A 22144-nucleotide genomic window follows, 5' to 3' on the forward strand; every position below is an offset into this window, starting at 1 on the left:
TCTTGGGCATTTGAACGAGCATTGGATGACATGCCGTATTATAATTAATTAACTAAGATATTTATATCAAAATGTTTCACATAAAAATATTCCTGAGTATTTGCTCTCTACATGTGTATAACTTTACTAAAATTAAATATGTCTATATTTCGTTTAGCAACATATATGCGCGCGATACCAGAGCTGCCCAATAAAAGAAACAACTTATAAACTTAATTTTAATCGGCCTTCTTATTAAATAAAGGAAGCAATCAGTTATCACAATTGCTTAATAATAATATATAATAATATAATAATAATAGTCTCAGTCTATCGCACGTTTTAAGTGGGTTTGCTGCTATATAATAATTGATGATTAAGACATTGAGATCAGCCTTTCTTCACATCTAACTATTCCTTGCGTCTTTACTCATTACACACAAATTTTCATAAAGTAAAATGTTGATGAAATTATATATGCAGGGCGGAGGGGCACAGCTATGGGTCAGTTTCCCTCCGGTCGTGGATGCGCCAGCGGCCCGTAATCAACAGCTCAGAACACACATCGCGCGTGACTTTGTCCATCTATCTAGTCAATTGGAGTTTAGTACGGCTCTGTACTGACGGTACTGACTCTGTAAAGACGGCTCTGTAAGATGACGGTCGTGAATCGTGCCTTATGAGACTACGTACTCCACATGTGCGCTACAATATGCGCATGCGTCGATGTGCGCACGTGTATGTACGTTTGTGTCCGTGCATGCGTGTGTAAGCGTGCGAGTTTATGTCTATAATTATGTTCATGGTGTGATTTGAGAACTTCAGCGTTTATTTCCGTTTTGCTTTCCAGAGCATCAGCGGTCGTTTGCACAAGATTTTCGACTGACAGTTGACTTCTAAGGGATTAATCGCCGAGGCTGAATTGGCGCGTGGTGAACAATGAGAAGTTACATATTTCATGCATTCCGCGAGCTTTAATCGAGAAAATTGTGATCATGTCTAATCATAACAATAAGCAAAGCAAGAGCAAATTCTAAGGCAACTATTTCTTTATTCACGTGGTTTTGAACAAACATTCATTCGTCTTAATTAAAATCCATAATTAAAATTTCAACATAAATCTAGATTAGAATGCAAGTTCAGGTCAGTGGCCTAAACAGATCCATAGGGGATGCAGTAACTCAACTGATTTACGTCGAGAGAATACAGTTTTGGGCATTGCAAAAAAGGAACCACGTGTATGATAGGACGCTTTACTGATAATTCGTTCTATGATTGGTTCTAAATATTTTATGCTTATTTACATTTATGAGGTTTATTATATAATTTTCCCGCACAATCTCAAGGGGACAGTTACAATAACGCCAGGCTATGGTGCCTTAAAGTTGGAATAAAGAACATAGCCCTCATGTGGAAGTAAAGCTTAATGACTAGACCGCTTTTTCCATTCTAATTTATCAACAATTCCCTCAAGCGCTAACTACAGAATCAATACATTTCACGCATTACAGTATTAGTTATGTCATTGACTACACGCGGGAAATGGCTGAAGGAGGGGAGTGGAGAATGTGCGTGCTTGTACGTGAAAATGGGTAAATGAGAGAGACGGGGACCGCTAGCGAGGGACAGAGGGAGAGAGAAAAGGTGACAAGGAGAGAGGAGGATAACGGCGGGGTAGGGAGCAATGGAGTAAATTAGTCTGTCCATGTTTATTTGCGCGCAGGTATCATCAATAATATATAACTCTATATTCGCATGGACGTATTATTACAGCCGACTACAACTAAACGATAGAGAATATGTACACTGAGCCTCCTCCATACGAATAACCGGTGACACTGCATGCAGTATAGGTAGTACAATAAGGCAGGCTCGTAAAAATTCCTAGACATGTGAAGGAAGAATGTCCATGTCAAACAGCTAGCTAGGGAACCGTTGTTTGACATCCGCATCCGGAAAGTTCGGCCGGACGCAGCGGATTGTGGCGCCAAGGAAATCCACGCATGCGCACGGGAGGCGCTCGTTTAGGGGTTCACGCTGTGAGACATGCGCTGCGCATGCGCAATCAATAATATATATATATATATATATATATATATATATATATATATATATACTACTCACACGACAGCCGTATAACCAGAAAACACGATCTTATAACATTAAGAAACAGATTAAGAGTTCACTATGCCCAAGAAGGTGTAAAATCATTGGTACCAGATAACTGTATCGACTTTTATACTATTGACAAGCACACAACATATGTCTTAAACATTTCAAAGCATCTACATCGTTAGCGACGACGACGACGACGACGACGACGACGACGACGATGATGATGACGACAATTACGACTAGTACATTAGTATGTGATTGTATAGCATCACTTCAACATTCTGCAGACTATTATATTTACAAACAATATCAAAGTTGCTCTATATTAAAGCATATAACTATATAGTTCATCAACTCTCTCTCTCTCTCTGTGTAATTCTACGGGGAACCATATTTCGATGACCCAGCGGGCGGATCGACTATGGCATGTGGAACATCAGTAACAGCTTCACTTACACAGACTCACGAGCAATATGTATGGGAGCAGACGTCTTCATGCCTCACTCTAACAATTCCCAACACCGACAGTCATGTTAATGTTACATCAAAAGCATTTCGGCTCCGAGTTGACAGCAATGGTGTTTGCTGACAGTATAATAATGTTCAGTACATACAGTTCTATAGCTGATTTAACCAAAATTTGGTATAATACAGATATTCAGACCAAATACCTAGTGGGCTGTAGCGCGCACGCAGGTGGTAGCGTGCGCATTGTCCACAGTCACCTAAACCAGGAACGGTTACGTCACAATTCATAATAAGTATTAATATGTATACGTCACTACGGCTGTGTACGTGATACAACGAAGACATGTACATCATTTACCAATGACGTAATCGGGCACCGTTACTTGCACGTTTATAACATTTAGTCGTATATTGAGAGAACACTTAGCGTGAACCTAGCACGTCATTATACTATTTCTACAATTTAACTAGATGCCGTTACACGATGCAGTTCCCGTTGCCGTATGGTTCACGAGAACACCGTGTCACACCATCGTTTATACGTACATCCGAGCAAATCTAACCGTTATCATTTCAAATCTCCACGCATCATTGCGATTTCCGCTAGGAGCCGCGAACATATGACGAGCTACTACTAACCGCATACAAATGGTTCTGTGATCACCGTACGCTTGCTTTTGACGTAACCAGCGCTGTCCCGTGTTGTTGTTTAACGGCTAGCATTCTTGGTAATGTATATACGAGGCTTACGCTTATACACCATGCTTTAGCGCGCACCTTCTACTCGGCAATTTTTAGCCACACGTTGAATCATAGCCAGACTGCTCATACAAAACAAAGTAAGGCCGTTATTTCCCTTACGGCTGGACAGATTTGTGTCTGAGTAGCACGTGTGACGTTTTTGCCCACGTGATGAATACTTTCGTGGGAGCCCTCTAGAGGGCGGTGGCGTTGCAGTCGGGCTCTAAGTTGTTGGTGGTGTGGTTCTGTCCGTTGGTGATATCCGTGAGCAGCATGCTCTTCGGATCCGTGTGTACCCTCGAGTGGCACATGCTCGTCACATGCGTCGACTCCGTCTCGTCATCGTCGTCGGAATCGGCGCCGTGCTTCCTGCGCCGCGAATCCGCGCGAGACTTGGAGCCGCGACCCGGAAACGTGCTCGTCTCGACGACGAATCCGGAGTCATTTCCGGCGGCGCACCTGAACGCCTTGATGAAGCTCTTCTTAAAGTTTTCACTGAGAAACGCGTACAAAATCGGATTGACGGCCGAATTGGCGTAGGCGAGCGCGTACACGAAGGTAGATAAGGCAATGTAGAGCGAGTTGACTTCCATCTCGCTGGCGAGGGCCAGCAGCAACTGCAGCGACCAGTAGGGCAGCCAGCAGAAGATGTAGACGGTGATGACGACGAGCACCATCTTGGTGACGCGGCGGTGACTGCGCTTCTTCTCCTTGGACTTCTTGCGCGGCCCGACCGTCTTCAGCCGCTGCAGAACCATCACGTAGAAGGTCATAGTCAGTGCGACGGGGATGCCGAAACCCAACAGCAGTGAGTAGACGACGAACGCCTTCTCGGCCTTGATCAGCTGCCCGCCTGGCCAGAGCACGGTGCAGGTGGGTCCGCCGCCGGTCGTGCGCGCGTACATAATCACCGGGATCATGACGAGCACGGATATCGTCCACACGCACGCGCACACGATCTTCGCGTGCAGCGGCGTGCGGTACTTGACGGATTTGACGGGATGGCAGACGGCGAGGTAGCGATCGCTGCTCATGACGGCCAGGAACAGGCTGCTCGTGAACTGATTCACGCTCGCCGTAATCATGTACAGCTTGCACATAGCGAAGCCGAACGGCCAGTGTTTGAGCACCATCGTCGTGACGAGGAACGGCAGTCCGATGAGATACATCTCGTCGGCGATCGCCAGATTCATGATGTACATGTTGGTGACGGTCTTCATCTTGGCGAAGCGCAGAACGACGTAGATGACGAGCGTGTTGCCGACCATGCCGACGATGCAGATGATCGTGTACATCGTCATCGATATGCGCTCGGCTATTATCGACGCCAGGTGGAGCCTGGCGTCGTCGTCGTCCGTGTCGTTCAGCGACGCGTTGCTGTATGACGTCACGCTGCTGTAGTTGGCGGCCATGGTTGGCGGCAGAAATATATGCGAAACGTGATGTGTAGCAGGTGGCTCCCTCTGTAGGAGATATGTGTCGGGAATCGAATATCGTCGGTTCGTATGTCAAACCCGCGTGTTGACGGCGGCTTTTAGATGATATGATAGCCTTTCGACTTGGTACTCAACGCAGTTGTTCTTTATAACCTTAGCCCAGCAACGTAATGTAAGTTTCAGTATGTTTTCCTCAGGCTTGACACGATTGCTGTCGTGCGCACGTCAGCGAGAGAGACAGTGACACAGGGCGGTACGACCGGGCAACCTGTGTGAGTACTATGCTAATTGCAGACCACGCTAATGCTACTTATGTCACTATTCATTATCTTGCCGATACGGCGTCTGCGCATGCGCACGGCGGACAACACTCAGTGCCCGTTGATTGACTCGCGGTCATTTCACACGATATGATGTTATCTCTCTCTCTCTCTCTCTCTCTCTCTCTCTCTCTCTCTCTCTCTCTCTCTCTCTCTTCTCTCTTCTCTCTCGTCTCTCTCTCTCTCTCTCTCTCTCTCTCTCTATTCTCTTCACTGCGCTGGGCACGCTAGTTATTATGAAGCCTGTCTCTATGTAACCCGAGCACTCTACAGGTATGGTTCTTCGTCACACCCCGCGATGCTTCTGCAGACATTCAGAGCCTCAAAATGGCAACCGTTGGTTATGCTGGCGACTTCAGCAACGATGTAGGATTTCCCAACCAAGTAGACACACCACGCCAATAATTTGCATCGGTTATCCTATACGCGGTGTCTATAGTCGGGCTGTGGTCGTTCTTCTAATGGCTTCAGTAGCGAGTTGGCGTCTCTCTCTATCTGTGTGTGGGTGTGTATGTCTTCCTTTTTCGGAGTAAGCACACGGGTCACTGAAACGAGCAACGAAGGTCCAGGTGTTAGACAAGCGGGGCGGCGGTAGAGTAAACGTTAACGTCGACAGCAGCAGCTGAATCTACAGGCGCGAATTCACGGAGTGGAAACGTGTTTACGCCATCGATGTCACCCCGCATTCGTGTGCGCATGCGCGTGGGGGGATGGTAACGCACTGAGAAGCTAACAACTTGACTCTGCACCTATTATTAACACAACGCCGCGTGTATGTGCTTAGCGGCGAAAGCAAACACGCGAAGCAGTCTTTTAATTAAGACAATGTTGGCGCGACAAACATAGAACTGACTATCTCATACGCATTCTGTTAAGGGAAGGAGGACGCAGGCGAGTGATCGAGAGAAGGCAGTGAGCGATGGGGGATAGGAAGAGGCGGGAGGAGAGATGAAAAGCTAGGTCGGGTGAACAGCTGGAGATGAAAAACGTAAAGCGCAGTCTACGCGCATAGTACATCTATTTATCTGTATATATATAATATATTATATATATAATATATATATACTATATATATATATAATATATGTATAAAGGATTCATATTCATATGGGGACTGAAAGGCGTTCTAGATTTCTCGTACGACCAATGATTAACGTTCGCGCATGATAAATTAATGCAGATTGAATTCGTTGTGGACAGACTATAAAGCTCAACATACCAACTCACTAGAAACATTAGCTTGGTTCCAGCTTTCAAATATCTCCGATTGATATTTCTGAACTGTAACGAAATGAAATAAAAGGTGTACACTGTTGACTGTGAGTGAATTATTACCACAATCACGGCTTACCCTCACCGACCACCACCACCACCACACTAACGGCTACTGCATCTGATCCTGTCCCTATAGCCTCGACACATTTTACAAAATAACGTTAGCGTCGGCTGATTTCATTTTCTCGGTCGTACGTGTTTCTAGATCAGCTGCACTGTAGTTATTGTCACACAGACGCTAGTCCCACACTGTCAGAGCACCGCGACTGTTACTGCTGCTATCTGCACCTAGCAGACACCGAGATCATAGCTTCCCTCCGCATGTCTCTACTCATTACCAGCAAAGCCTTATTAAATCATGGCATCATTCCTAGCCAATTACGATGGAAGACGAACGACATGTCGCCCTTGATTCCTGCTGGAAGACTGTAATCATGTCTATAAGCTCTATAATGAGTGTATCGTCATGAAACCTGGTCAGAGATCTGACGACGCGCGCTGATACGATATGTAGCTGTTGGTTCCTTACACACACGCATGCGCACGCGCACATGCACACACACACACACGCCCACGCACATGCGCGCGCGCACACACACACACACGCACATGCGCGCGCGCGCACACACACACACACACACACACACAACACACACACACGTATGCGCCGAGGCAAGACACACACACGCATCGCACACACACACCGCGCGCACCACACACACACACACACACCGCACCGCAACGCACACACACACACACACACACGCACACGCACGCACGCACATGCGCGCAAAGACACACGCACACGCACCACACACATACGCACACACACACACACACCACACACACACACCACACACCACCACACACACACACACGCACACAACACACACACACACACACTCTACGCACACGCACACCGACACAGCACACGCGAATCACCACGACGCCACGCCACATGCGCGCACACACACACATACATATAAACAAAACACATGTACAACACGACAAAGACACACACCGCGCCGCCGCGCCACACACGCACACACACGCACACAAACAGCGCAAGCGCACGCCACGCACGCACACACACACATGCTGCTTACAAGGCTGTCCTGTCGCTGTGCCCCGGTCTACGTAGCGGTTTACGTTCACCTCAGTAACACGCACTACTCCTCCACTCGGCTTCAGTCCTACTACACACATCCATACATATATGTCACATACACGCACCAGGCCGACACGCGTCTGCGACAGTGGCGATGTCGCGTTATTAGGTAATCGAATTTCAGAGGCACTCCAAGCTTTTCAGACACGATTACGTACTGGCGCGTGTACCGGGGGCACTGACACGCGCCGATGGGAATGTACGCTCGCAGCGAGCGCAGCAAGCCGCAGTGCGCCGTAACCCTTTGACTTCTCTCTCCCCACTGATTTCTGCCAATTAAGGGACGCTGTGCGCATGCGTATTCGCAACTGGAGGCATGCGCGCGGTCATATGACATGAAAGAAACCATGGACGGGACCTGTGTAGTGTATGAATACGGTGCGCGACAACAGAGGGCGTGGTTAGAGGTATTTTCATCATTCGTATTATGCCATGAGATCACCCGTATGAAAAATGTGTTCTCTTCGTCTAGTTATTTTGTAATCACGGGCACCATCAATCTTCGAGCCTGGCTGCAAGGTACGAGTATTTCGACTATAATTTAAGCGATAAACATGAGGGTTTTCCGCAAAAATAGCAACCAATGTTTATATAAGCCTTTCCTTTGAGCGAGTGATTTACAGTCACGGGCACATTACAACGCCGAAAGATTCTGGAGCCAGTCCTATTACTAACGGACAACTTGAAACATGAGCGTAACTGTCACATCACTATCCGCACACAGAGACCGAGATCTGCGACCGACCGTAATTAAATGTATTTAATCTTCACGCTAACAAACAGGATTAGCTTCCATCCTTAATTAAATTCGTCCTAATTGAATTTTTGCAAAAAAAACAACAACTCGCGCTGTTGCCGGAGATGACAAATTATCGTTTCCTAGCGTGTCAAATGTGCGAAAACCGTACCGAGCAGGTAGGCTAGCAGCTAGGTGAGTTGTCGTTTCAGTTGTTACGACAAACTAATATAAGATAAACCAAAGATATATATTGCGCTGATGACTGTTATGTGATACGCCGACCCCAGACAGGAAAATAGTTTTTTTTACTAGAACATAAGAAACGCTCTGTTTCACTCGAGCGTAGTGTTACAGTACTACGTTGCCGGTGTACATCCCCCTCTACATTGCGCGTGGGCATGGGAATTTGACCTTTATTTTCAATGCGCAATGTAAACGAGAAGCCTTGTCATAAGGAGGTGTGTATCGTGCTGTACGCTTGGACTGGACTTCACTAGACGATATTTCATGCGATCACGAGGCTCTCCAACGATGCTAAAGCCACAGCATCTGCCAGCAAACGCTGTCCCGCCGTTGCATGCGTAATTCGACCTTGGCGAGACACGATCTTGTGTTTCTGGAGAATTTCTCGTTCGTCATCGGTCGCGAACCGTCGCTGTTTAGAGTAAGTAACGAGCATTCAGATGTCATAAAAGCGGGTAAATTGAATACGCTGGTGGTGCTAAGGGAGCGACGGATCAATTCCGTAGGCTTGGCGCCAAAGTGGTCGTTATGCGACATCGCAACTCGATATTCAATCAAAGTAAGTACCCGGCAAAGCAAGCTAAGACGCTGCGTGGAACCTGCGAGACTGCTACTCAGACCAGGCGGCCAAAACAGGAATGTCACAGCACGTTCTAACCAAGCAGTGACGCGGTCACGTTACGACATGACGTCATCATGAAACTGTAGTATAGCCACGTTACGACATGACGTCATCATAAAGCTGTAGCATAGCCACGTTACGACCTGACGTCATCATGAAGCTGTAGCATAGTCACGTTACGACATGACGTCATCATGAAGCTGTAGCATAGCCACGTTACGGCACGATGAAGCTGTAGCATGGCCACGTTACGGCATGATGAAGCTGTAACGTGGCCATGATACTGCATGATAAAGCTGTTACATACACAGCTTACGGTGTGACGTCACGATGAAGCTTTAACATGGCCACGTCACTGTATTATGTTACGATGAACCTCTAACATGGCCACGTTAAGGCATGATGTAATATATTATACAAGCAGTACACTTGCGCATGGAAACGTTGAAATCTCTGTCTATACGCATTCGAAAACGTATACATGTATATTGCCTGCATCTAAACTGCGTGGGAATTCTGCAAAACGTAATTGCACGACGCTGGGTATTAAAGTGTCTTATTTCGATCATTCTTTATCTACAATTGAAAAGCTTCCATTTCTCCCTCATTTGACATGTTTTCTATAAATGCGAAGCTCGAAACCCCCGCATATATAACAGCAATCGCGTTTAGCAAAATCCACAATATCTGTACTATAGTTAGCATCCTATGTAGTTAACCATTTATTTTTTCTATAGTGAATTATACTGTGTAGTTCACCAATATCTTTCCTATAGTGAACTTACTGCGAAGCTAACCAATATTTGTCCTATAGTGAACATACTGTGTAGCTAACCAATATTTTTCCTATAGAAAACTTTGACATAGTATCATGCAGCATCTTGTATCGCGACAGGAATCAGGTAGATAGATGAACAGAACAAACTGTGCATTGTTAAAAATATGACATATTTTCCTACATGTATTTGCTGAGCATCAGCGAAATACGTGCTAAGAACAGTACGCATTCATCACGCAGGAAGCGAAAAACGTGCCCATATATTATACGCTAGCTGCGAAATAGGAATACACGCACACACACACACACACACACACACACACACACACACACACAAATTGTGCAAAAGTTGCCGCGTGAATGTACGTTTCGCACATTCCCACGAGAATGTGAACATGTCATATGTTGGCATGAAACATCATCATTGCTCATGACCGTGCAAGTCACTCTTGATTCGACATTGGTATGATATTTTGGCCTACATGGTATCGCTCCATGCTACTGCTAACGCCGTATATGCCTAAGCAAGGACATCTGAAGAGCATCCGGGTACCCTGGATGCGTGACGGATCCTACTTAAACACACAGGGTACCCAAATTGGTCGGATGAGCAAGTTGGTTAGTTAGTATTCTACACGCCGGGGTATGCACAAGGGCTTATCCTCTACTGCTGCCTAATGAATTACCCCTGAGCTTACACGACTAAAATCAAATTTGTTTAATACAAATTTTGCTTTTTGAGTGTAGGCCTACATCCACGCCAAAATACGCTAACATGCGCATTACAAAACGTAACTTATATGACATACTTCAACACCGTAAAAAATACGAGTAATATTACTAAGCGTGCACAAATAACGAGAGTCGTTCAATCTATCTTAACGCACGCCAGCGATTGAAGAGAAGATATGGATCGACTAGATGAACCTATCTAATCTAAGCTATAGATTATCTATCACATACACTGCAGTCCCTACATCTCTATATATCAATAAAGAAATTGACATTGAGTATTCGACCCGTACGTGCCTCACTGCTACTGTAAATATACATAATAATTTAGACACACATGTGATTCACCAACTGCTCAACTTCAATTAATTTGCGCATAAATTTTCGACATTACGTGACATCGGCTAGGCAACCATGACAGTGGCATTACAGACACAAGCCAAATATTTGCATCATTCACGGCGTCCATTACAGGTCACTGTGACGTCGGCTTCTAGCATGGTGAAAAATCACGAAATAACTTTCAATGTGTTATCACTATTATTAAATATTGCTATTCATCTAGTTATTCATGCATTATCGCAGTACGTGTATATTTTATTGTTGTAATTATTTTGCCAATGTATCTGTGAGATATTTGAGCAATAAAATTTATTTGAATTTTAATTTGAAATAGCGCTTCTCGCGGTGAAACAATTGTTTCGTGAATAGAATACATGGCTTGTGGGGGCGGATGACGGAGTTCTGCTGCGTGGAAGCTCACCGTTAAATGAACCCGATATTTCCGGGCGGATCTCTGCCGCTCCGCGGAAGCTGGCTGCGCGGACGATGCTGCCGCTACACGAAAATATCCGCTGGCTATGCAAACACGTACGCACGCACGCGGGAAAGTATCATAAAAACTGCCGGCCACATATCTGTTACAGATTCAGAACGACTATTTATTCGATAATGCAATAATTGTTTACTAAGCACATAAACGCCAGTTATCGGTCATCGATAATGGCTGACAGCGTCTGTAAGAATTCTAATCGCGTCCTGCATCGTGACGAACGTACACGTGAATACAAAATAGCATATGAAGAGGTGTTGTTTATTGATCATATCACATATATAAATATATATATATATATATATATATATATATATATATATATATATATACACACACATATATATATATAGCTAATAATATTGTGGCGATACCTATCAGCAGGCCCTAATAAAAAGTGCACTGAAACCGGCAGGCTACAGCAGAATATAAACATACATGAAATGAATAAATGTTATAAACTTTATGTCATAGTCTTCAATTCACCTAAAAATTAGACTGAAGCCCGAAACTCGCTTGTCGGTGTAAGAATTCCGGCCATCACACGTAACTGTCTATATTATATTCCTGATGACGACAGGTGGTCACAGCCGTTGATACACAACTGTATACATATTACCACTTGTCCCTAACGCTCTTAGTCAGCAAAAACGCACTTTCTTCGCTACTATAGGCAATAATTATATAATATTTGTATACATGCCTTTGAGGTTCGTGCTAGATTATATTGTTCTGTCGAGGGCAACATATTGGAGTACAAAACCCCTCGAAACGCGGAGTACGACAACGTCTGTAAAAAATAAACCAGCAACGTATACGTATATGTACAGGTAAGTACATCCCATGTGAGTGTTTCGGACTAGTGAACCTTCGGACTAGTGAACCTTCGGACTAGCGAGCTGTCACCATACCATGGTACACGTGCATAGCGGCCAGACAAATATCTCCCTACGAGAGACGCGAGTCATGATGAGTAGTTAATAGGTAGCTAGGGGCGGCAGTGCAGCTGCCCTGTATTGTAATCATGAGACGGATGTATATATATAAATTATATATATATATATATATATATATATATCAGAAACCCTATTATCTACTTCTGATATATATATATATATATATATATATATATATATATATATATATATATATATATATTTATATATATATATATAGATAGATATTTATTTATTTATTTATTTATTTATAATATGTTATAATAAATTATATTATTTATTTATGAGTAATCAGAATGATATTAACGCATGGGAGCATCAGGGCTGTTACCGATTGTCAACAGAATTACGCAAATGCATGTCTCGCTGCCGGCTCGGCCGTACATGTCTTCCGTAATTCCGTGATTGCCTGCTTTGTTTAAACATGCACCATCGGATTTCTCTCCTAGATGCTACGGTCAGCGAGCATTGCGCCACTGACCTGACAACAGCCACATTAGCGAAGCAAAACGGCAAGGATACACGCTGCCCTATTCGCTGCGAGCAACGCATTATTCCAGCGGTGCAAGCCGATGCATCTAAACAGGGAATAGTGTCGATATCTAGTTACGCGAGGAATTGCTGCTCGCTTGGCTTACTGCTGCACATATAGGGCTGCTAGTCAGCTAATTAGCAAAGCTCAATCAACGAGCTTTAGCATAAGGTCAGACACGAATATATCCTTCCCCCGCACATGAACACGCACACATACGCGCACGCACACGCACGCACGCACTCATGTGCGCATGCACGCAAGCGCATGAACACACCCGCACACACCCGCACACACACGCACACGCACGCATGCACTCGCGTACGCACGCACACAAGCGCATGCACATATGCACACACCCACACGCGCGTGCACACACACACGCTCAGGCGCGCTCTCTCTCTCCCTCTCTCTCACACACACACACACACACACACACACACACACACACACACACACACACACACACACACCACCGCGCAGAGACACACAAAGACACGCGCGCCCCGCTAGATGGACGAAATAAGAGCGCTCGCATTAAATTCTCATTGCTGCATTACGGGGGCCATTTTAAACAGCTCTGCGTTATCGTCAAAGCGACCGAGGTGCGGCATTGACTGAATACATTCCGCTCTGGTGCCGCGATGCTTCCTTCCTTCGCGTGTAACGTGAATCGATGGAGGTCCTCCGCTTCTCTCTCGCACACATCTCCTCTCTACTCGCCTCGTGCGCTCGCGACGTGCACACAGCGCACATACATCGCATTGACTTTCTCGGAAATCGAATTAATCAGAGAACTCATGCTGATCGCGACAGTGCAGTAGCGAGCTCATTTGCCCGCGTACTGCAAAAATTACGGAGAGCTTGCGTACAGACGAGGAAAAACTAGACGGTTGGTGTAAACTATAGTGATTACATCAGCTCTTGCCATCGTTACCCCCGCAAGGACATTTGCAGAGTATTCAGCCCACTGAACGGAGAGTGGACAACGAGAGATTCCATTATATAGCAAATGGACCGCAGCCAAACTATACACGCAACACAAGAGAGAGAGGCGCCGTCCTCGGCATAGACAACACCAGAAGCATCGACGTGCAGCCGCATGCGGTAGATAGAGCTTTTAACAAGAGAGCATGCTTACAATGGTGGCAATGCCAGCAACATTATTATATCACATTGTTATCGCTAGTAAATAATAGGTTTATAAATGACTTCTATACTATTTCCTCCTGTTATTATAGCGTATATACGTACACACGTATGATATCTACGGGTGCTAATGGTGGGCAGCGTCAGCACACAGCCGTGCTGCATGGGGGGAGCAGTGATGATCACGTGCGACATTTTTTTGCGCACAATTTTTTTGCACACATCAATGTTGATGGCGATTCGCTCGATCGCTTCATGAATACGTTGAGTGCGTGGTGAACGGCTGTAGATCTAATAGCACGCAGGAGAGATGCGGGCGAAAGACGGGCGAACACAGGAGCACAGAGGAGAGAGCCGAATGAGGGGAGGAGAGAAACTGCCAGGCACAACCGAGAGAGCAGGATGAGGGCAGAAGAGAAACCGCCGTACACGGAGAAGAAAACGGATGAGGGGAGAAGAGAGACAGCGGTGCGTGAAGAAGAGAACGGATGAGGGGAGGAGAGAGACAACGGTGCGTGAAGGAGAGAACGGATGAGGGAAGGAGAGAGACAGCGGTGCGTGAAGGAGAGAACGGATGAGGGGAGGAGAGAGACAGCGGTGCGTGAAGGAGAGAACGGATGAAGGGAGAAGAGAGACAGCGGTGCGTGAAGAAGAGAACGAATGAGGGAAGGAGAGAGACAGCGGTGCGTGAAGGAGAGAACGAGATGAGGAAAAAAGAGAGACCGCCGTGCACGGAAGAGAGACGGCCGTGCACGGAGGAGAGAGCAGGATGATGGGAGGAGAACGGCATTAGCACACCTGGCAACAGTAGTTAGCTAGCTGCATGCCTGCTGGATGCACATTGCCACGCACCAGTGAAGCAGAAATCCGACAAAAAGCGTTCAAATTGATTATGTTCGCTGTTCATAACGCGGAAAACCATTACTCGACTGCTAGCACGAGCATGTGATCAGGTGTATAGTCCCAGCGGTAGGCTATACACGAGCATCTAATCCGCCATAGTCACAGTGAGGGCTATACATTTATACATTACAGGGCCGTATATGCTGAGCAGATTCCTAGGGGGAGGGGCAAAATTTCATGACTCCCATGTGTAATGATGAGGGACGGGCGCAGCTCTTGATCGACGTCCATAATGTGGTGGGGTGGGTCTGAGACGAGGCTTTCACGAATAATTGCCCCCAAAAATCACGTTAGCGTTATTATCCATTATTAGCTAGGGGGAGCAGCTGCCCCCTTGCCCCCCAGAGGATACGGCTCTATATTATTAGGTATAGGCATATGGTCACAGTGATTGGCTATACATGTCTGTGAACAAATAGTGCGTAAACTATGCGTAAGACTTAGAGTAAAGCACAATAGGTCGCGAGTGCAACGTGAGAAATGTGTGTCAGAACGCGACAAATATCATCATATAATTAGACACCGCACGATTAACTTCAGTGCATATCTAGAAGCTGTTTTACGAGGTTGTTCCGCTTGCCTGGCGCGCGCGGTTTTCATGTAAACTACATCTCCGTACGACATAATCACAATCACCTGTACATTTCCAGCCCACCCATCACGCCCCGTCCCACCAAATGCCACCATCTCCGTGCCCAAAACTCCAAGCTCATGCCTGCACGACTTCCTAAAGTACACCCAAACAACACATCGAATCCGGCTGACTTGACGCTCCTCGTGAAATGTCAGGCTGCCGTGATAAGCTGACCGGAAGAATTGGCTCCACACAATTCGAGACGTGACTATTTAGCGTAAAACTGTTGATCGATTTTAATCTCGCGTTTTGCCGTGCGATGTTCGACGCCAGCCTTAAGCACGAACAAAGACGCTTTCAGCATCGTATTTTTCATCAGTTTTCATCTCATCTTGCTTTAGTGACAGCAAACTAGAATCGCTTCACACGCCGTTAACCCCCTTCCACATGTGAGCTTTCATGGAAACATCTTCAATTCCACGAGCGAGCGTGCATGAAACAATAGTGGCCGGAATGAAGGATTATCTTCCGGGGAATCGGGACTTATATATGGCAAGACGGCCATGTTGCGTCTGTCGCGCAGACGGGTTTATTCCTTCTTGAAGTTCTGATAGACCCGTCACAATTATGCGAATGTTTATGCCGTATATTGACTATATTCACACAATATATTTTAATAGCTGACTAAATAAAGATACCAAACCCCACGAGGGTACTCATGAATAGAATGTCTGACATGATATTATATTATTTGCTGTTATATGGAGCTCAGTGATTACAACACATGGACGTGACACGTGGACACAGATGTATAATGCAGGTATATTAACCAATCAGCATCGCGGAAACTGATGTGTGTTACAGTATATTAACCAATGAGCATCGTGGACACTTTTGCGTGCACATACCACAGACTAACGGACCGGAGACCACGGACTATCCGTTAGTCTGTGCACATATTCCGCCGTTTCCTCTTATATCACGACATTAATGACATTATCGTTGGGAACGCTCTTAATGGAGCATCACATCACCCTATACATAGGCTTCCTCTTCTACATACATACATACACCGTTTCCTTTTATACATAGGCTGTCGTCAATGTCATCTATAACGTGTCTCTCGCCGCTGCCCATGGAATTCATCTGGGTGACATTAGGCCGGGATATGATTTAGTTCTCTGCCGGCATGGCGAGAGGAAGACCGAGTGGCAAACAGCGGCATGGCTGCAGCGGCATATCATAAACTCTGTGGAAATCTTGCACCTGACACAACCATTATCGCTAATCAAATATAGTAAAATGGAAGTTATGAGTAATGACGGAGGGAATAGCAGCGTTGTAGACAGACCGTGCTGCGGTACACATAGCATGGCTTTAGCTATACATAGCAGAACCCCTGAATAAAGCACGTCACGTCCCACGTACTCAATGCGCCTCGTACGATGCATTTTATGTGCAAATTTAAGGTTAAGCGGAAGATAAAAGTGTTTTTAGGCGGTTGATTGTTTTATATTAAACAAGATGAGTATTCTTATCGTCCGTATACTAGCAATTTAAACGTCAGACGAACTAAAGACACACATCTGAAGTGTTCAATTATGTATTTCCACATTACCCCCCACAACTTCAAGCGACAGGCATAATTTTGCCCTTTAGTAAAATTGTGCGTTTTGCCCGCCTAGGCAGCAATAAAACGTCCGGGTCGTGTCTTGTCAGAGTTGTGTAATACACAGTAAATGCACTCGCATAATCACGCTCAGTGAATTTGTTAGAAATTCTAACGCGTTGCATTACACGACACACGAACACGCATAATTATAAGCACGCACGCGCATAATTATACGCACGCACGCGCATTAGGCATGTTTGAGCCAATCTCGATTCTTTCTGTCGTTCGACGTCTATTCCTGCGTCTGCATCTTACAAACAAATAAATAAATAAATAAATAATTTTATACAGATAGATATAGATAGATAGATAGATAGATAGATAGATAGATAGATAGATAGATAGATAGATAGATAGATGAATAGATAGATGAATAGATAGATAGATAGATGGTAGATAGATAGATAGATGAATAGATAGATAGATAGATAGATAGATAGATAGATAGATAGATAACTCTCTCTCTCTCTCTCTCTCTCTCTCTCGCAGCCTCGTATCACTCCTCCAACGACTGCCATAAGTTAGCCCAGTGCGTGAGATGTATCATCGGTCCGATGATGATAGCAAAGAAGGAGAGGGGGCGTGAAAGATGTAAGAATAATTTATGATGACGCAGCGCATCGTTTGCCGTCATCGTTTGCGTCGCCGTGACTTTTTAACGTCACGCACGGTACCCGCGTCTCTCTGGCAGCGTTGACTTCGGCGTCTTGCAATTAGTTATTTCGGTACAAAGCAATAAATCAAAGCGATGTGTTAGAGGCAGTTGATACTATTGTAACGTTGAATTCGAAGTTCGATGTAGAAATGATATAGAGAAGAATTAATCTAAACTTGTGTTTTAAACTGCATAAACTTTAATATCTTGCACACGTCACATCTCCTTGCACACAGGAGCAAAACAACGCGCACACGCGCGTAAGCGCGTGCGCTTAATCCCATCTCCACAACCAGTCTCCCGACCCCTACATCTCTCTTCCGTCTCCAAAACCCCGCCATAATCCCACATGTCTACACCCGCTCTGCTCACCACCTATTTCACAATGACTCGAGAATCTGTCTAACCTAAACACGCTTGTCTACTCGCACACGCACCGTACTATTTGGAACCTACATGCTAAACACTACACCTAACCCAACCCAGGCTAATTTCATCCAAATCTGTAAACCACATGTTACATTTATCTTCCTCCCTTTTCATAACACGATGCCCCATCGTGATTTTGGACTCCTGGCCGATCTAAACTATATTTTCAACTTTACTGAATCATTATAACTATATTTATACTCTACAAAACAAGTAACGATAAAGTTCGATCACCATACAAGTCAGAACTTCAACACATTTGGCAGTGAACATTTTGATATCGCTGCAATTACTCTCACTCTTGCGTCTTTTTATGCTGTAACGTACGTGGCGTATGCGAATTCCGACGGGAACCGATCTATAGTCCTACGTCACCGTTGGTCCTACGGGTCGTTGAATGCCCAAATTTTTTAAAATCCGATTTTTAATTAAAAATTGAAAATTTGTTTAATTAAAACTGTTAATTGTATTTGTTTAAATTGTTTTTTAAATTTTTTTTTAAATTTTTTTTTTAAATTTTTTATTTATTTTTATCATGCAGCGTATGTACGCATGCTCGTCAGAGAGAACGTCAGAGAAAACGTCGAAAAAGAGTCGGATTTTGACCCTGTAGCGTCGTCGGCGCTGACGCTATATATATTTTTGACCAGTACATATTTTTATTGTTAGTATTCATTTATTATTAATTTAATGTGCATCAGCGTATTATTTGTATCGTGCACCGTAGGACACGTTGGTCGTGGGTAATTTAAATTTAAAATAATTAAATAAAAAAAAAATGCATTAAAAATTTAAAAATTACATCTCTCTTCCGTCTCCAAAACCCCGCCATAATCCCACATGTCTACACCCGCTCTGCTCACCACCCATTTCACAATGACTCGATAATCTAAACACCTATAGTCACCTAAACACGCTTGTCTACTCGCACACGCGCCGTACTATTTGGAACCTACATGCTATACGCAATTACAAGTCGTAAAAAAGTAACTTATACGCATGGGGCTTGGATCAACGAAAATTATACATGCATAAAGAAGTCAACTGTACCTTGTATGTAAAGGTGAACACTGATCTACTCGTGATGATACGATACGCACTGCTAACACACATGCAGCTTGCTCATACTCCGCACGCTGAGCTGTATATATATATATGTCTACAAACCGGATGTATTCCATTATTATTCCCCCGGGTATTGTGGAGTAATGTATCTGCCTCCAGGCACCAAGAAAGGGCAGTGTAATTATAAAACAAGAATACGTGTTGATATTAAAACCAGAGAAGATGCGATACTAGTACGTCGTGATGAGACGTAGTAAACGCCCAGATCTGTGTGTCACCTGAGACTCGCGGGAAAGCGCCTTGCGTGGCGAATAAAAAATTGCGCATGTAATATTATCAGCAGGTGCTGCAGCATTGTGTTCATATTAACAAGGCGCGAATGTTCCTAGTCACCGTTATACTCGTATGATCCGTGTCTATTTGCTTCGAAAGTATTGCGAAGAGAATCTCCATTTACGCGTCATAAATACACGTGTATAGGTGAGCGTGCGTGCGTGCACCGACCTGTACACCTGAGTGTATCGCTCCTTCGACACACGGGTGTAACAGAATAAACCAGAGATAGTCTAGGCTCCACGTGTATACACGGCCGTGTATACACGGCCGTGTATATATTCTACACTGCATGCCTGAGACTACATTACTGTCAGACAAGTTTCCTAATAATTCTTTAACGCAATCGATACTCACTAGGCGCCGACGAACATTTCAAAGACACGTTCTTCGCGGGTCTTTAGTTAGAAGAGTTGAGCTTTGACGTTGACGTGTTCTTATAGCAGTGGAATGTTTTTCGCGTCGAGATGAGTTATCGGAGAAGCCTCTTGAACGGACGGAGGTTATTTATCAAGCAGATGGCGACACACGCTGACGTGCTAGCGTACGCAGCAGCTGCCCCACACAGCAGCAGCCCTACCTGCAGCCTTACATAGCAGCAGCAGCCCCTACCTACATAGCTGCCCTACACAGCAGCCCTATACCTACATAGCTGCCTATATATATATATATGTATATATATATATATATATATATATATATATATATATATATATATATATATATATATATATATGTATATATATATGTATATCAGGAGTAGATAATAGGGAATTTATTATATTTCCCTATTATCAACTTCTGATATATATACATCCCGGATGTTTTGCATGTAATTATCCCCCTAAGTATTGTGGTAAAGCCAAATTGCTTATATAACACACGGTACGCTGTATATATAGGCTAAGTATTGTGGTAAAGGGTGCAGTATGGTTCATACAGGCACGAAGAAAGGGCAGTGTAATTATGAAACAAGAATACGTGTTGATATTAAAACCAGAGAAGATGCGATACTAGTACGTCGTGATGAGACGTAGTAAACGCCCACACGTGTCACCTGAGACTCGCGGGAAAGCGCCTTGCGTGGCGAATAAAAAAATTGCGCATGTAATATTATCAGCAGATGCTGCAGCATTGTGTTCATATTAGCAAAGCGCGAATGTTCCTAGGACGAGTTTCTAGTAAATTGTCACCGTTATATGATCAGTGTCTATTTGATTCGAAAGTATTGCGAAAAGAATCTTCATTTACGCGTCAAAAATGTACGTGTATAGGTGAGCGTGCGTGCGTGCATGCGTGAATACGTGCATGCACCAACTGACACACCTGAGTGGGGTCCACCGACAAGCGTACGTGCTGTACTCGCCGAGATCTGCAGCGTTTTCCATATAGCCATGAGAATCTATATAACACACCAGCTATCACGCACTTAGTACATTCTGAAAACTCTCCCATTAGCATATTAGCAACGACTAATTTGCACAACTTTATCCATACACGAGTATGGCATTACAACAAACAGCTAAAATTCGTTGCGAACAGTTAGTTGTTTATTTTGTGACTGCTTCAAAGTTCCGTAATAAACTATTACGTAAGCTATTTATGCAAAATTCACGATTATACGAATAGGAGCAGAGCTCTACATGCAATTAGCAATGAATGATCGTAACGATAGTTGAAACCTTGCATTCGGTTGGTAAGCTTGGCATGTCTACGATAACTGATGACGTTAATGAACTATCCGTTCCGACTAGGCGGCAAGCATAGTAAGCAGAAAATATGTGACAGCATATCGTGCGCCTTAAACAGGTTCACTCGTACGCTCCTGGATTTGACACACACACATACACGCGCTATACGCACACGCGCGCGAGCGCACGCACCTTTGTACACACGTACACGCCCGCACCACGCACACACGCACGCGATATATATATAAATATATGTGACGTGTGTATATATATATATATTCAAGAGTGCATAATAGAGTTACATTTTAGAGATAGAGTTAGAGATATATTTACCAGTTGAAAACTATGCAAAACGCTGTTAAAACCGTGTCATACTCTTCTCTATTATGCACTCTTGATATATTGTATCACAGCTATAGCTACCGTAGCTCGCCATAGCTATCAGGAGCTTGGCATTTGGCGAACGGGCGCTGGCCCTGCTTTTTTTAACCTGTACTGTCTGACACGTAAGATGAAGATTATTAATAATCTCTAATTTTTAGAACTCTTGAAACCTCGCTGCTGTAAATAATTGGATGTTGTATTTTGCTCTGCTTCCGCCAGAAGGGCAGTAGGTAAGCGGTAATCGTGTAAAGATATACGTATGAGAAACACAGGAGAGTACACACGCATATGCGGCTCCCCTGCCTCCCAGACGCAGGCACTCTCTAGTCACCAGACAGACACGTCAAACATTT

The 22144-nt window shown here is 44.5% G+C and overlaps 1 protein-coding gene across 10 annotated transcripts in view; it reads right to left on the reverse strand.

The window, feature by feature from the left end:
- Positions 1-1010: 1010 nt before the first annotated feature.
- The window catches only part of LOC106815673 (somatostatin receptor type 2-like), a 153478-nt gene continuing 132344 nt past the window's right edge, over positions 1011-22144 (reverse strand). For 3 of the 10 annotated variants that reach the window (XM_014820182.1, XM_014820198.1, XM_014820176.1), the window contains 2 exons: positions 6279-6340; positions 1011-5604 (listed from right to left, as the gene is read on the reverse strand). In XM_014820182.1, coding sequence (XP_014675668.1) covers positions 3498-4715 — 1218 coding nt within the window. In that variant the 5' untranslated portion in view covers positions 4716-5604; positions 6279-6340 and the 3' untranslated portion in view covers positions 1011-3497. Of the gene's footprint in view, positions 5605-6278; positions 6341-6410; positions 6471-7440; positions 7749-19368; positions 19443-22144 lie in introns of those variants that run through there. The other 7 variants (XM_014820230.1, XM_014820210.1, XM_014820204.1 and 4 more) reach the window with 6 other exon arrangements.

This window comes from Priapulus caudatus, unplaced genomic scaffold (genome assembly GCF_000485595.1).
Source record: "Priapulus caudatus unplaced genomic scaffold, Priapulus_caudatus-5.0.1 Scaffold29, whole genome shotgun sequence".
Taxonomy (NCBI): Eukaryota; Metazoa; Priapulida; class Priapulimorpha; order Priapulimorphida; family Priapulidae; genus Priapulus; species Priapulus caudatus.